Below are 16,206 nucleotides of genomic sequence, written 5' to 3'. Positions count from 1 at the left end.
GATATATAATAAGCTCGATAGTTAAATGTCCTAGAGCTAATTCAATATTAAGTAATGTGATTTATAATTTAAAAATTTAAAAAAAAATTTTTAATTTAAAAATCAAATTTTAATTAAATTAAAAATCAGTTTCATAAGAAGGAACAACAACAAAATCAATTATCTGTACGATCGTTTCGGAAATCCGTGCTTTTTATTGTGGTATACATGAAGTTATGTAGAACAATTATATATAGTTCTTTTGGTAAGCACGGTCCCCTCATCAGCAAATTTAGGAGGATTTTTATTGAATTTAAAAGACACCATAAATTTATGGTGTCTTTTAAATTCAATAAAAATCCTCCTAAATTTGCTGATGAGGGGACCGTGCTTACCAAAAAAACTATATATAATTGTTCTACATAACTTCATGTATACCACAATAAAAAGCACGGATTTCCGAAACGATCGTACAGATAATTGATTTTGTTGTTGTTCCTTCTTATGAAACTGATTTTTAATTTAATTAAAATTTGATTTTTAAATTTAAAAATTTTTTTTTAATTTTTAAATTATAAATCACATTACTTAATATATATATATATATATATATATATATATATATATATATATATATATATATATATATATAATCCAGGTTAGAAATCTCTAAAAGTAAAAACTATTGAATCAAGTTTGTTGATAATACTCAATTAAAAAAGCAAGGTATTATTTTATTCAATTTAGGTAAACAAAATCACCAAAAGTAACTACAATAAATCTTCTGTGTCAATCTCAAAAGACATCGTTAGGCGACAATATACCCCTGTTCTTACCCGAGACTAGCTATTTAATGAAAATAAAATGACTAGCCTCGGGTAAGAACAGAGGTATATTGTCACCTGTCGATGCCTTTTAAGACTGAAGCAGTAGATTTATTGGAGTGACTCATGGTAATCTTGTTTATCTAACTTGAATAATATTATATATATATATATATATATATATATATATATATATATATATATATATATATATATATATATATATATGAGAGAGAGAGAGAGAGAGAGAGAGAGAGAGAGAGAGAGAGAGAACAAGAATAAGTTTAATAGTTCTAAAATTCATACTAAAATTGTTCACATAGACCTGTGGCACAACAGATAATCTGTTAAGTAATAATCAGTTCTAAGCAGCAGCCTCCTGGAGGTTGAAAGTTCAATTCTCATTATAAGCGATACAAACATATATTTAAAAGTTACTTCTTCTGATGCAATGAAAACATTATACCCCCATCAATTAAATAATTTGTTCCTTCAAAATTCTGTACAAATTTCAGAGTTCAACGTAAAGATTATCGATTTGAAAAACACATCTGAAGAAAGAGCTTGCATCAGTTGAGTATCGTCCAAGATGAGAACAGCAGTTTGAATGATACAAATCATCCAAATTTTTAAATCCTCATCAACAAAATTCCACTGAAAATGTTTTTCGTTTATTTTCATCATTCCAAAAATGATGTTTAATCAACGATTCTTGATATTTTGCTGCTTTATTTTTTTTTATCATTGATTCATCATTAAGATAAAAAGATTTTTAAAGACATAAAAATTGTCAGTTGAAAGATGAAGGATATTATAAGAGTATTACAAATAATAGGGCCATCCAGGTTGTCATTGATAGACGTACATTCAAACAACATAACATTAATGTGGAGATTCCTCAGGGGTCGATCCTTGAACCACTTTTATTCCTGATATTCATTAACGACCTCCCTGATAATATTGTGTCTGAGATGGGTATATTTGCTGATGATACAACACTCTATAACATACATGAGGGAAGAACGAATATACACAAATCTAAGGCAATGGCAGAATCGTTAGAAATGACCTCCAGACCTTAGTGAAATCGGGCTGTAAATTTATGGTAACATTTAATGCGAGTAAGACTAAGCTGCTCTCCTTTAAAAATTACAAGAAACCTCACCAACCACCAATATCCATGACAAATAACACCCTACCTGAGAATTTCCCCATTCAAACTCATCAGCTTAACATTCATAGGCAATATGAACTCGAACAAATACATTGAGGACATTGCAAAGGCTGCTGCAAAGAAGGTGGATTCCCTCTGTCATGCTGGAAGACTACTCATACCTGAGAGCATCCTGTGCCTCTACAAGGCCACCATTCGCCCGTCCATGGAGTATTTTACCACATCTGGGCTGATGCATCTACCACTAGTCTCTCCCTCCTGGATAGGGTCCAAAAAAATCGTCAAGCTAATAGGTCCCACTATGTCAACTAAGCTCCAACCCCTGTCCCATCGCTGCAATGTTGCATCTGTCCTCGTTTTACAAGTATTTTAATGGAATGTGCCCTGATGAACTCGTTGCACTTGTACACCCTCAATGTAAATATCCCCGAAAAACTCGCTTAGCAACAAAAACACACCCCTTCACTGTTGATGTCTCTAAATGCCAGAAAGCTTTTTACTCTAATGGTTTTTTTCCCTCAAACAACTAGACTTTGGAATTCCCTTCCTGCTTCCTGCTTCCCTGACTGTATTGTTATGCAGAAGTTTAAATGTAATGTAAAACAACATCTTGTTAATCTTTCCTAGGCATAGTCTTAAATAGTAACCCTTTACTTCCAAGTGGAAATATGCCTTGTTAGGGATCAATGGGAGTAAAAAAAAAAATAATGGAATGAACTTTAGTTCAGCAAAGTAGAAATGGGCCTTAGGTTGACTTTTATCAGCCTAGTAACTCTCACTTTCCTTATTTTATCTTTTAGTTTTCACATTTCATAAGCGATGTTTCTGGCAAAGGAGGATGAATCGATGTTTTCTTGGTCCGTCTAACACTTAATGTCAGCTAGTTTTTTCCCTTGAAGTAATTTTTTTATTTATTTTTGTTTCCTGCGTACATCAAGTAGCTTCATGTCTTTGTTATATTATGAGCAAGCATAGAAAATGTATAATTTCATATGGTTTCAGGAAAGTCCTATAATAGAATGTTTTAGAAAAATTCAAAACGTTCAAGAAAGTTATTGGTTGGTTTTCTCTATAGAAAGAAGTTTTTCACGCTACTCAGACTGTTGTCATGCGAATGTGAAAAGTTTAACTTCGTCTCCAGCATAGTTCGGGTTAATCCAGTCAAAAGAATCACATTGTACAGTAGGATAATTATTTGGGTAATTTTTCTGTGATTGAAATTTTATACTTGAGATTTCTTTTTGTGAGTAGTAAATTCCTAGCGAGGCAAACTCCTTCCTCATCAGCATCTTCCAAAGTTCTTCTCTTCCATCCTTATAACACTTCGCTGACAATAAGTTTACTGAATTAGCTGTCGGCCAAAATAAAAAATTGTTTTATTTTTCGTTTGTGTTTAATATTTTTGCATTGTAATGTAAATTTTATATTTAAAATTTCTCCCTGTTGTTGTGTCGTTAAACATTCTTAATAACATAACACAACTCATTTACTAAATGTATTCAGCCCTGGGAAGAATGTCACAGGTTGACTCATGGTTTTTGGTAAGCAACAAAAAATGTCACAGATCGACTCAACGTTTTTGGTAAGCAACAAAAAATGTCACAGATCGACTCAAGGTTTTTGGTAAGCAACAAAAAATGTCACAAATTGACTCATGGTTTTTGGTAAGCAACCAGCGAAAATAGAAGCCGTGCCATTGTGTTGTCATCTGCTCTTCCTTAGGTTGTCATTCATTTCTTTCGTTGTGATTCATGTTGTATACTTGCTTCATCACGTTCCTGTTGTCTTTTGTGTAATAATTTCTTTGTCAAGTCAGAGTAAGAGCAATTGAAAGACGACATGGTTTCGGTAATGGAATTTTATTAGGAGAAAAGGATTAACAAGTCACAAGTACAAATTACAATTAACAATGTTGGTGACAGACAGAATTTTAAGGTATAATTGGAGAGCTGGATAGATAAGTAAACAGATAGATAACAGTGCTAATGGCTGTGTGTAAGACTTAACAGTTATCTCCCTTAAAGCATTAAATTCAAAACTGGTACTGATTCAAAATCTAACCATTCTTTGTTGCTTTGGTGTCACGTGACATCACATCCATATGATGTCATCTGTATATTGTTTTGAGTCTTGCATCTTTGATCTTTAATTCCCCCTCCCCCGCGCTGCCAGGTTATTCTTAATACATACTTTCCACTTTCTTTGTTCAACACACGAGCAAGGTCATTTGTGCTCCTACACATTCACCTATGCTAAAATATACGCTTGTAAACATACACAGCTGTTATCCAACACTGCGTTATATAGTCACGTGATATGCTCCACAACCAACGTGAAACTCTCACTCTTTTACATCATCAAGTTCAGTATGAACCATAACCTGCGACTCTAACATCTGTCTCAAAACTGCTGATATTTGAGGTTTCGCTTGTTCAATTCAACCACAACTGCTCATTTTCTTCTTGGTCATCATTAATATAACAAGGTTGTTGAGGAAGTGGACCAATAGCTCTACTCGTCTTCACATCAAATCAGTTACAACACAAATCTGTTAAGAAGAAGTATATTCTGGTCGCTTTCAGTTCTCCACTAACTATATGTTGCTATATGTTCAGGGTTTGTCATCAATCCCGTTACTGGTGAGGGCACAAAAGTGTCTATACAAATCACATCCCACATTAGTGATTTTTCATTTGAAAAAAGAAACACTGTCAGCCTATCGAGCCATTTACAATCTAATTTGTCGAGATCAACAGTTTGAAGGATAAACAGAAAGTCATCAATATTTTAGGTCTATCCGACGATATCACTGAGAACACTGCACACTCACTACATGATAAGGTGTGGAGTCCATGCCGATCAGCTGACCGCAAAGGCACCTGTGAATGGTGCACAGTTTTGTCATTTTGAAATTTCATTGTAAATATTTTCATTTAAATTTCAAAACAGTTTTAAAAATCTATTTTATTGTTTAGATTAATCGCACAATTGTTCTCATCTTGAGTGTTATTTGAACAACCTTTCAGTCGCTGTAACCTTCAATCTTTGTCGGGTGGAAAGGGGGAGGTAACTCTGCACTCTATGGTTTCAAATTTTTGGATCTAATTGGAAGTAAGTTTACATAAATTATAAAGATAATGAAATCATCAGGTAACGCTAGGGGTATAATTTCTAACTTATGATAAAATTTTTAATTAAATCCATCAATCAATTGTAAGTTCTTAGAAGCATAATATTTATGAAACTAAGGGGTTGCTAAGATTCTTTTCAAACTTATTTACAAGATGACTTTTAATGAACTGAAATGAGTTAGAGGTGTTCAAAATGTTCATAAAGGATTTAGTAAATATTTAAACACCATATTATTGCTGTTGATTAATGCAATCACTAATCCTAAGTATTGCAACTCGGAGTTAGGATTAATTAAATTTTACCGATTTCACATCCATTTTTCTGGTGATGGCATAATAAATGTTTTGATACTGAGTCACCACATAAAAAAAAACAAAAGTGTTAATGAGATTGTCAGTTGGATGATGAGCAATATTATAAGAGGATTGAAAGTATTACCAAATTAATATTAACATTACAATGTTGAATTTTTGGGTTTTGGCAATAAGAAATTTAGAACCCTATAGCAGTGACTTTCAAAAGAGGCATCAAAATTGAGAGGAAGCACATATTTTATAACATTTTTCAGGTGTAGGACGTATTAAATTTTTGGGACATTCAATTAAGAAGTTATCCCCGGGCATCATTAGACCACTGTCCATTTATTGAGTATTTTCTTTCTACTTGACTACTTAAGCAGGTGCTAATGCAATTGCAAGAGTTGGGAGTGGATGAAGTAAGTTTAGAGAACTCCTACCATTACTAACTAGCAGAGGATCACTATTGATGACAAAGGAACGAGTCTATCAGGCACGTGTATACAGTATGATGACATATGGGAGTGAAATCTGGCCAGAGAGGGTTGAGGATAGGTGTTGCATAGAGGGGAATGCTGTGAGAATGATACGATGGATGCATAATGGGAGTCTTTAAGATGGGGTTAGATTTGATGCATTCCGAGGAAGATTAAATCTGGGTAATGATGTGTGCAGAATATAGAGGACTCTGATGGTCAATTTGAAAGAATGGAGGAGAGTTATTGTGCTCGTAGAGGAAGTAAGACAAGACCAAGAAAATTAAGTTTAGGTTAGGGTTAGATAACATGTGAGCAGCGTTTCTCTCTTATACATGTCCTAGTATAAGTATTTATAAATGAAACAAAGAAATAATACAAAAAAGATAATATACGCAAAAAAACGGTTAGTCATTTCAAACCCAACACTTTCAGATTGTGTGCATAAAAGTATTACAATAAGTTTTAAAAAGATGTATAAGTGTGTACGGTGTGAGAGATAAAGTTGAAGAGAATGTCTTACGTACTGTGAAATGTAGGATGCAGCATAAATAACAACTTTTTTATTTTATTTTTTTATCATTTGTTGTAACTATTTTAATGCATCATACAAATGTCTCAATGTACTGTAATATAATTTTATTCATTAAATTTTTTTAAAAATAAGTGGTATTCATCATCACGTACCATATACATTAAAATGTGTTAAAAAAAATTAAGTAGGGTATTATTTATGCTGCACCTTGTATATGTGTAGAGTGGATGCTGGTGGAGATGACCATCAAAGGTGAGACTGGAAGAAAGAGGTAAATTTTCATTCTATTTCCCTTTTTTGTATGTTGATTGATGCACTCTCTATTATCATGAAAGGGGAGATAATTTGGATATGAAATGCGCCCCCCTCCTGGGGGATGTATGTGTAATTGAATAGAAAAGGGTAGATAATACTACAAAGTGATAAAGATGGACTTGAGAGAAATAGGAAAAAATAAAGATCCCAGTAGCTTATTCATATTATTTGGATTATTCAGGCTATTGTTTGCTGAATCTTGAGTGTTAATTATTTTTGTAGAGTTGAATGTAATAATCAAAGAACAACGTCTGAACATGGCACCCCAAATAATGAAGACCATCATAAACGCTGTGTTGTCACAGGAAGAAACAATAAAAGATGGGCCATCGGTGTACCTTGATGACATATATGTGAACGAAGACAGTGTGTCATCATCGCGTGTAAGATCCAAACTGGCTGAGTTTGGTTTGACTTGCAAGGACCCAGAAAGTTTGGAGAATGGCGCCCGTGTCTTTGGCCTGAACGTTCGACAGGAGCGAGGGACTTTGAAATGGAGGCACGGAACTGCTGTTCCTGAAGTGCCCGATGTCTTCATGAGGCGAGTAGCATTCTCCCTGTGTGGAAAACTTGTGGGTCACCTACCAGTGTGTGAATGGACTCGTGTGGCAACAGGCATCATAAAAAGGAGGGCAAGTGCAGTCACCAAAGGCTGGGATGATGAAACAGCCGACGATCTGTTGGTTTGCATGATGAAGGAGACCGTCGCAAGGGTAAAGCAGGATGACCCCGCCAAAGGAGACTGGTGCGTGCAGGGAGACAAACTGACCGTGTGGGTGGATGCGAGTTCTCTGGCAATTGGTGTGCTGTTGGAGAAGAATGGGGCTGCAATTGAGGATGCCTGCTGGTTGCGACCGGCGAGTGATGCTGCTCATATCAACATGGCAGATCTCGATACGGTGATAAAAGGTATCAACCTGGCACTCCAGTGGAAAGTCAGAAAATTACGCATACACACGGATTCGCTACGCGTGTAACACTGGATATCAGACACACTGACAGGTAAGACCAGGGTGTGCACAAAATGTTGATCAGATGGAGGTTGGAGACTGTAAAAAACCTGGTAACAGAGCACCTACCAATGCGATCCATTGCTATCGAGTGTGCATCGAAGACATTGACGCCCATCTGCCTGATCAGCAGGAAACCCGATGGCTGTATGAATTAGGAGACACTGTCTGGGTGAAGCCTCTCAATAATCGATGCAATAACAGCTTTCAAAGAGGACGAATCACTGGCATCATCAGTGAGAAAGCCGTGCTAGTCAATGGTACCCCACGCTATGTAAAGGATATCCGACCTGCCCTATGAACCAGTTGGCAAGTAGCAGTAATGGTGAATAATCCAACGATGACCTGTGGATTCAACCTATTCCCCGTAATGGTACAACTGCGAACCCCAACGCTGATGCCGATAGTTCCAACACCCTTTCTGAGAGCTCCGATGAAGATGAATTAGTCCAGCCAATCCCCCTTCATAGGAGTGCCCGCAACAAATGACTATGTCCACCTTGCCACATGTGTGGTCTGGAGACCGGGGGGGGGGGGGGGGTAGAGTTGAATGCAATAATCAAAGAAGAAAGCATCCACGTGTGTGTGTATTGTGTGGTCATTCAACTTACCTTCGGATGGGATCTGAGGGAGAGATTAAAGATAGCAGCCATGGATTTATATGGTGTAGTCTCATGGAAGCCCACGAGATCTCATCTTCAACTGCACACGTATGCAAATGGAATGGGGTCGGTTTTCTAATAAAATGCCTGTTGGCAGAGGTGGTAGCTGAGAGAGAAAGTTGGCAGTGATGAATTCTAGCTGAACTTTTGCTTTTTGTATTTATTTTATTTTGTTTTGCTGTTTATCAGTCCATTTAACTGCAGTTTTTATCAATGTAATCTCCGACCTTCTTCAGATATATCTTTCTGTTGAACTCAGGGATCTTTCTTTTAAACTCTAAAATCTGCACATAATTTTGAATAGAACCCATTATTTAATACATGGGAGTAGCATCTCAATCCTCATCTCAAAAATTCAGAAACAGTTTAGAAAGCCATTTCTAAAAGCCGTCCAACACATGCTAGCATGTAAAACGGATGTTAGACCGAATATGATGATGATTGATTGATTGATTGATCTGTTCTTGTGAATTGTGACTTAAATAGTCTTTTTTATTTTGTTTTCTTGCAGAAGAACTACCAGGTACTTCAAGTGTGTTGGAATACCGTAATGTTCAAGCCGGCAAACTTCCCATGGCAGATGACAACACAGTCCAGGGATATGCCAGTTTCATTGGACTCATGCAGCAACTCGTTTTCAATCAGAATCACTTTTTTGAGATGGCAAAATCTGGCAAAGTGAAAAATATCGAGGTAACTGCTCGGTTCGATGGAGGCTCAAATATTGTTCGGGATCCAATAACATTCAAGCAAATGTCGTCTTATGCCGAACTTCAAACATTAAACATACATTTGCTGTTTGTTATCTCTTTTAAGTTTAAAACAACAGAACCTGATGGTCTGCTGCTTTATAGTGCTGGTAAAGGACAAGACTTCTTGTCCATGGAACTAATTGACGGGTACATTTATTACACTTACAATATGGGCAACGGTGTGCAAGTTATCAAGGGCAATACTCCCGGACCGCTGAACGATAATCGGTGGCATTTGGTATCTTTGTCACGCTTAGAGAAAACATCTCAGTTTTTCCGCATTGATATCAATCCTACTGAGCACGTTCATGTCCTCGATGGAAAGGCCATTCACTTTGATTTAGAAGGTCCTTTATACCTTGGTGGAGTAAAAAAGTCCATGTTTCATAATTTACCTAAATCTATCCGTTCCAGGCATGGATTTCAAGGGTGCATGGCATCGATAGATCTAAACAACATCTACCCAAACGTTTTGAAGGACGCTCTCCTTGTTCATGGGCCAGTTATACCAGGATGTAAAGGTAAGTGTTCACATTTCATTTCATGCAACCAAAGCTGAAGCTCATCAAATAACATTTTCTAATAAAGATATCAGTGTGTTTTTTTTTCTTTTGCTACAAGCAATTGAACTAAATCAGCAGTTTTGAACCATTTTTTAATCATCCTTTATTTATTTACTGAGTTTTTATTGAAGATTTTATGACTTCATTTATTGCCGATGACTTGACAGTTGTCATGTTCTTTGGAAAAAGTAGTAAATCAAAATTAAATGAACATTAAAAAAAAAGGAGCAGTTCAACCTAGCATTGCCTGGGAGAGTAGTAAATGATTTATTCTTATTAATGACAATTGATTCCCTATTTTTGTAACACGTGAAGTAAATTTTACTGTAAAAACCGAAAAAAAAAAACTAATAAAAATAATAATAAAACTTACCCACCCTACTCCCCAAATAACAAAGACAATTACACAAATAAATCTTACCTAAAGAACAAATATGCAATTAAATTTTTACAAAAAAAAAAATATATATATATACAATATAAGTTTTACTTAAAAAAAAAAACAACATACTAATCTGCTTTCTCTCTCTTCAATCGATAATTAAAGCATTTGTTTGCTCATAAGTTGCTCATTATTTTAGTCACAAAAATATCAAAAAACAGAGTAATATTTTATTTGTGTGCCCATTAAAAGTGAAAGGGATGCTTTCCTTTATTTTTTATTATCAGTTAATAAGATTAAGCCTCCACTTGTTTCCTCATAAAATTAAATTTGCATACGTCATTATGTTTTATTTTTTATATTATTATCAGTTATTATTAAGATTAAGTATCCATTTCATGTTCCATAGAAATAAATTTGTATACGTGATTATAGAAGCCAGAATGAGCACATGTAATTTCACTGTTATAATATATATGATGCTGTGGTGTTAGATTAATTTTTTTCCTTCTCTGAACAGTAGTATGTTTCATTCATGCACATATCCAGGTACATAGGATTCTTTGGAAATTTATTTTATTTATTTTCTATTTATGAAGTTCAGAAAAGCAATATACGTTTGATACTTATGCAGAAACGAGCCGTGCTATTTTTTAGATGGGATTTTCCGTGCTTATTATTCAGATGGACACTTATGGTGGCATTTAAAATTAAAGAAAATACAAAAATGTCTGTATGGTGTACGTACCAATCACGGGACGAGATGAAAATTTCAAACAATCATGTAATTTGATCAAGTAGTTTTTTTTTTTATATATTATTCAAGAAAATAAAATTTTACTGTTTCGAAGAAGGTAAAAAAAGCGTTCATATTAACATCAATGAAACAGTGGACAAGGGCAGATCACCCTAATGCAATGTCAAAATAGAAAATGTCAAAATAATCACTGATTACCTCCCCTTATTATGTTCTCTAGAAAAACATGGTCTCCTCTGTCATTTATCGATAAAAAACGGCCAATTTGTTTTTCATAAATAAAAAAAACCTACCTGATCAATTTTTGTGATTTTTGGAATATAAAATCTTCTTTCCGTGACAAATATACACATTATAAAAATTTTTTTCATTTTTTTTATAAAAATCACTATAAGTGCCAATCTGAATAAGCACCAGATTTTCAAGTTAAATTCAACTTTTACAATATATTTTATTTACTAAATCGTTAGGTGAAAGTACTAAATAGTTTCATAAAGCCCCCCCCCCCCGTCTTTCTAGGCTAAGAATAGGTTTTTAAATAATTAGTTATTATTTCAGCAAAGTTATTTAATTTGTCAGAATTACCTCCCTTTTAATTCGTCAGAGTTACTTCCCTTGTAATATGTTAGAATTATCTCTCTTTTAAAATGAAAGATATATTTTAATTCTGGTATTAAACCAACAGTTCTATGACACATTCCAATTTAGAGATCATACTGTTCGTTTTGGTTATAAATAAACAGTGTTTTTATAAAGCCTTGAGAAGATCTTACTAACCAGTTATTTTGGTTTGTTGTAGTTCAAAACAGGTTTCGTAGCATAGTGGGGGAGGGGGCTTTTTCTCTTTCCTGCAACCTCTTTCTCACAGAAGAGACGTTGCGAGCCTGTCTCGGCTTTAGCGTTATTTCCATGGCAAGTACTCGTCTAAGTCCTAATATATGCCCCCCCCCCTCGCCAAACATTCGTGAGAAACACTTGTCTATCTGAAAACACTATCAATAATTTCTCCCACTCTTTATTTGTGCCTAAACCTAAACGTAGATTCTATGAACAAAGCTTCTTTCTAAGAACTGCACACCTGTGGAACTCTCTTCCATTTGCCTGCTTTCCAGCTGACTACAGCATAGTTGTCTTCAAGTCCATAAACAAGTTCTTGATGAGCCGTTCCCCTTAAGTATCCAATTTAACAAATGTACACTTCTAAAGATTACTATGATATTGTCCTTTTGACTACTGTACACTCTTTAACCCTTATCCTCAAGTCTTGATAAATGGTGATTCCTTTGTAAAAAAAAAATCCCCATTTTGTTTCCAATAAATTTGCACACCTTCTAGTCATTTAATGTCAATTTTCGCTTGTTCAAAGGTCAGATGTTTTCTGATATCATGCAGGCTTAATCTTCAGTTCTCACGGTTCAGCAGGTCAACAGTCTTCAAGTTCCACTCCGCATGATCTTGTCCAATCGCATACTTCCAAGTTATCTTTGGTTGATCAGCGATTTAGAACATTCATGCTTCTGCAATGGTTTATCCAGGATGATGAAAATTCTTCCATTTAAATAAACCAGCATAATTAATTCAGCATTAAGATAATCTCCATGTGGGACAAGAGCAACACTCACAGCAAATCCTCTGACCTGATGTGTTGGATTTGGTCAGATTTCACATAGCAGATCCACATGAATATATATCAGATGAGATAGATCAGCTGAAGAGAGCTTGATATTGGGAACGAAAAACGGTTTGCTATAATCAGGTTTGAAACCGACGTTACCGATGGCTTATCTTATCTAAACTTTTGAAAATAAAAATATAAATATTACGCTCTTATTTTGAAAACTTTTTCCTTTTTATAGAGCACTGCTAAAAAATTTTTCTAAAAAATATAACTAAGTATATATATATATATATATATATATATATATATATATATATATATACGAGCAAACAGTTAATAAAACATGTTAAAAAACACTTTGAAATGAGTTAAAAACATATTTAATCTGAAAAGGAAACACTAGATAAGTGGATAGTCCTTAATCCGTGGAGTTTCGAAGAAATACTTTCCTTCTTATCAGAGGGTAGGAATTAGCAAAATGCGGGATCGGATTTTGCATGCAAAAGTATTTGATGAAACAACAAGTAAGTCAAAGATCTTACTTGAAAACAAAAAAAGTGAAGCAGAGGGAATAGGGTGAAGAAAAAGATGATTACACATGAATGGATAGTCTGGTGGAAGATAAATAATCCAGTGACGGTAATATATATATATATGGAACACATATATATAGTTATAGCTAAAATTAAATTTTCCATAATTGAAGATCTTTTAAGTATAATGGTAATTGCAATGACATTTGACTAGGACGACAAGTCCAACCAATTAATTCCTTGAGTACTAGGATACACTGGTCCAAGGATGGTAAAAATACATAAAATATAAATTATATGTTAAAATCATGTTTATACACTGGTTCTCGTTAGATTACAGAAATTAAACAACATTGAGCCTAATCAGTACCTGATGGATGACCATTTGGGAATACCAAGTGCTGTATGTAGAAGGATATTAAAACCTCCGTGTAAAAACTGCAACAATTTAACATCATTATCTCTTATAAATAACCATAATATTTATATGTTTATCAATAACTATATTTATATATTTATCAATAACTATAATATTTATATGTTTATCAATAACTATAATAATTATATATTAATCAATAACTATAATAATTATATATTGATCAATAACTATAATATTTATATGTTTATCAATAACTATAATAATTATATATTAATCAATAACTATAATAATTATATATTTATCAATAACTATAATATTTATATGTTTATCAATAACTATAATAATTATATATTAATCAATAACTATAATAATTATATATTTATCAATAACTATAATAATTATATATTTATCAATAACTATAATAATTATATATTTATCAATAATTAAATTAATTATATATTTATCAGTAACTATGATATTTATATGCTTATCAATAACAATAATAATTATATATTTATCAATAACTATAATAATTATATGTTTATCAATAACTATAATAATTATATATTTATCAATAATTAAATTAATTATATATTTATCAATAACTATGATATTTATATATTTATCAATACCTATAATATTTATATGTTTATCAATTACTATAATATTTATATGTTTATCAATAACTATAATAATTATATATTTATCAATAACTATAATAATTATATATTTATCAATAACTACAATAATTATATGTTTATCAATAACTATAATAATTATATGTTTATCAATAACTATAATAATTATATGTTTATCAATAACTATAATAATTATATATTTATCAATAACTATAATATTTATATGTTTATCAATAACTATAATAATTATATGTTTATCAATAACTATAATATTTATATATTTATTAATAACAATAATAATTATATGTTTATCAATAACTATAATAATTATATATTTATATGTAACTACATTAATCATATATTTAATCATAACTACAATAATTATATGTTTATCAATAACTATAATAATTATATATTTATCAATAACTACAATAATTGTATGCTTATCAATAACTATAATGATTATATGTCTATCAATAAGTATAATAATTATATATTTATCAATAACTATAATAATTATATATTTATCAATATCTATAATAATTATATGTTTATCAATATCTATAATAATTATATGTTTATCAATAACTATAATAATTATATATTTATCAATAACTATAATAATTATATATTTATCAATAACTATAATAATTATATATTTATCAATAATTATAAATATATATTAATCAATAAGTATAATAATTATATTTTTATCAGGTACTATAATGATTATATATTCATCAATGACTATAATAATTATATATTTATCAATAATTGTAATAAATATATGTTCATCAACAACGATAATAATTACATATTTATCCATAACTATAATATATATATATATATTTGTCAACAACTGTAATAATTATATATTGTTACACATTCGATAAAAGGTGGGGATTTAAGCAACAAATAACCTAGGAGCATGATAAGAAATTTCTGAGACGAATGAAAACTGTTTATCTTTGTAACACGTTGCCCAAAAATTGTGGGGGGAGTACAAGGAATTTACGGGAAAGCAAAAACCCAAGTATTTTCTCTTTATCGCATATGTGACACAGCAAAAATAAAATAATAAAGCAAGTGGAGGGAAACGCAAGGACGAACACAATAAAAAATGCAAGAAAATTACGAAATAACAAACACTTTTCCGAATGATACAAAAATAGTTTTACTTAAGAAAAAAAAGAAGAGTTTAACAAAAGAAAAAGAAATGTATTCAAAGTTATGGAATCTGGAGTATATCTACGCATGAGGAAATGAGCGGAAGTCCTTTTTTTGAGGGGGGGGTAATCAAAGTCTTTGCACTTACCAGTTTCTTTTGTTTTCCCTTTTTTGTGTCTTTTGCTGGGGTGTTTCACAACTTGACTATGACGCAGTTAATCCAAGATATTTCCTTCGGTGTGGAAAAATTTCACATAGCCATCTCACGTGTTTTCTTTTCTTGCTCGCGCGTTATATATATGTCGCTTTCATGAGGGATAAGATATCACATCGTGCGTTCGGCACATCCATATCTTTTTCGCATGATGGGAAAAAGCCATCATCTCTTTCGTGAGGAAGTAAATTCATCGTATTCTCTCGCATGACTGGAGAAGGTCGCATCGTCCGCATGTCGGGTATCGGCATCTCCTTTTTGCATGAGGGACAGAAATCGTCCCCCCTCCTCCCACGAGGAGAGAGACCTCTTAACAGGTCGGCGACCCAAACCGAAAAGAACGATTTCCGCTAGTGTCCAGTTAAAAAAAGGGAAAGAGGAAACGATAACTCTTCCGGTTCCCCTCTTCCTCTCTACTTCACAATCTGGTCTAAAAATAGACTTGACGAAATCTCCAGCCGGTAAAGTCTTTGCAAGTTTTAAAGGGGTGGGGGTACATTAGTAGACTTCACTCAGTTCAAAAACGACTACTGCACTAGCCTATCTTGTGGGAATCATCTTTTATTTTACCTCGGTGACGAAATATAAAGAACAAGAACGATATATCTCGTCAGCTTAAAATTAAGTATTTAAATTTTGATTTAAATACACAATTCAATTTAAATACTACCTCACAATATTTATCAATAACTATAAAAATTTTATATTATTTTTTTTTATTGGAATTCATTGAGATGAGGATTATTTATTAATTTTATTTATTGTGGACTATTATCCTCATCATTTATTAGTTGTTTCAC

The 16,206-nt window shown here is 32.6% G+C and overlaps 1 protein-coding gene across 9 annotated transcripts in view; it reads left to right on the top strand.

The window, feature by feature from the left end:
• The window catches only part of LOC145243539 (neurexin 1-like), a 409,860-nt gene that overhangs the window by 218,325 nt on the left and 175,329 nt on the right, over window positions 1-16,206 (top strand). For all 9 annotated transcript variants that reach the window (XM_080106519.1, XM_080106517.1, XM_080106513.1 and 6 more), the window contains one exon: window positions 8,915-9,676. In XM_080106519.1, coding sequence (XP_079962645.1) covers window positions 8,915-9,676 — 762 coding nt within the window. The remainder of the gene's footprint in view (window positions 1-8,914; window positions 9,677-16,206) is intronic.

This window comes from Euprymna scolopes, chromosome 22 (genome assembly GCF_053919585.1).
Source record: "Euprymna scolopes isolate OS-2025 chromosome 22, ASM5391958v1, whole genome shotgun sequence".
NCBI lineage: Eukaryota > Metazoa > Mollusca > Cephalopoda > Sepiida > Sepiolidae > Euprymna > Euprymna scolopes.
The sequence above is the reverse complement of the archived record's forward strand: the minus strand, read 5'-3'. Positions and strand labels throughout refer to the sequence as shown.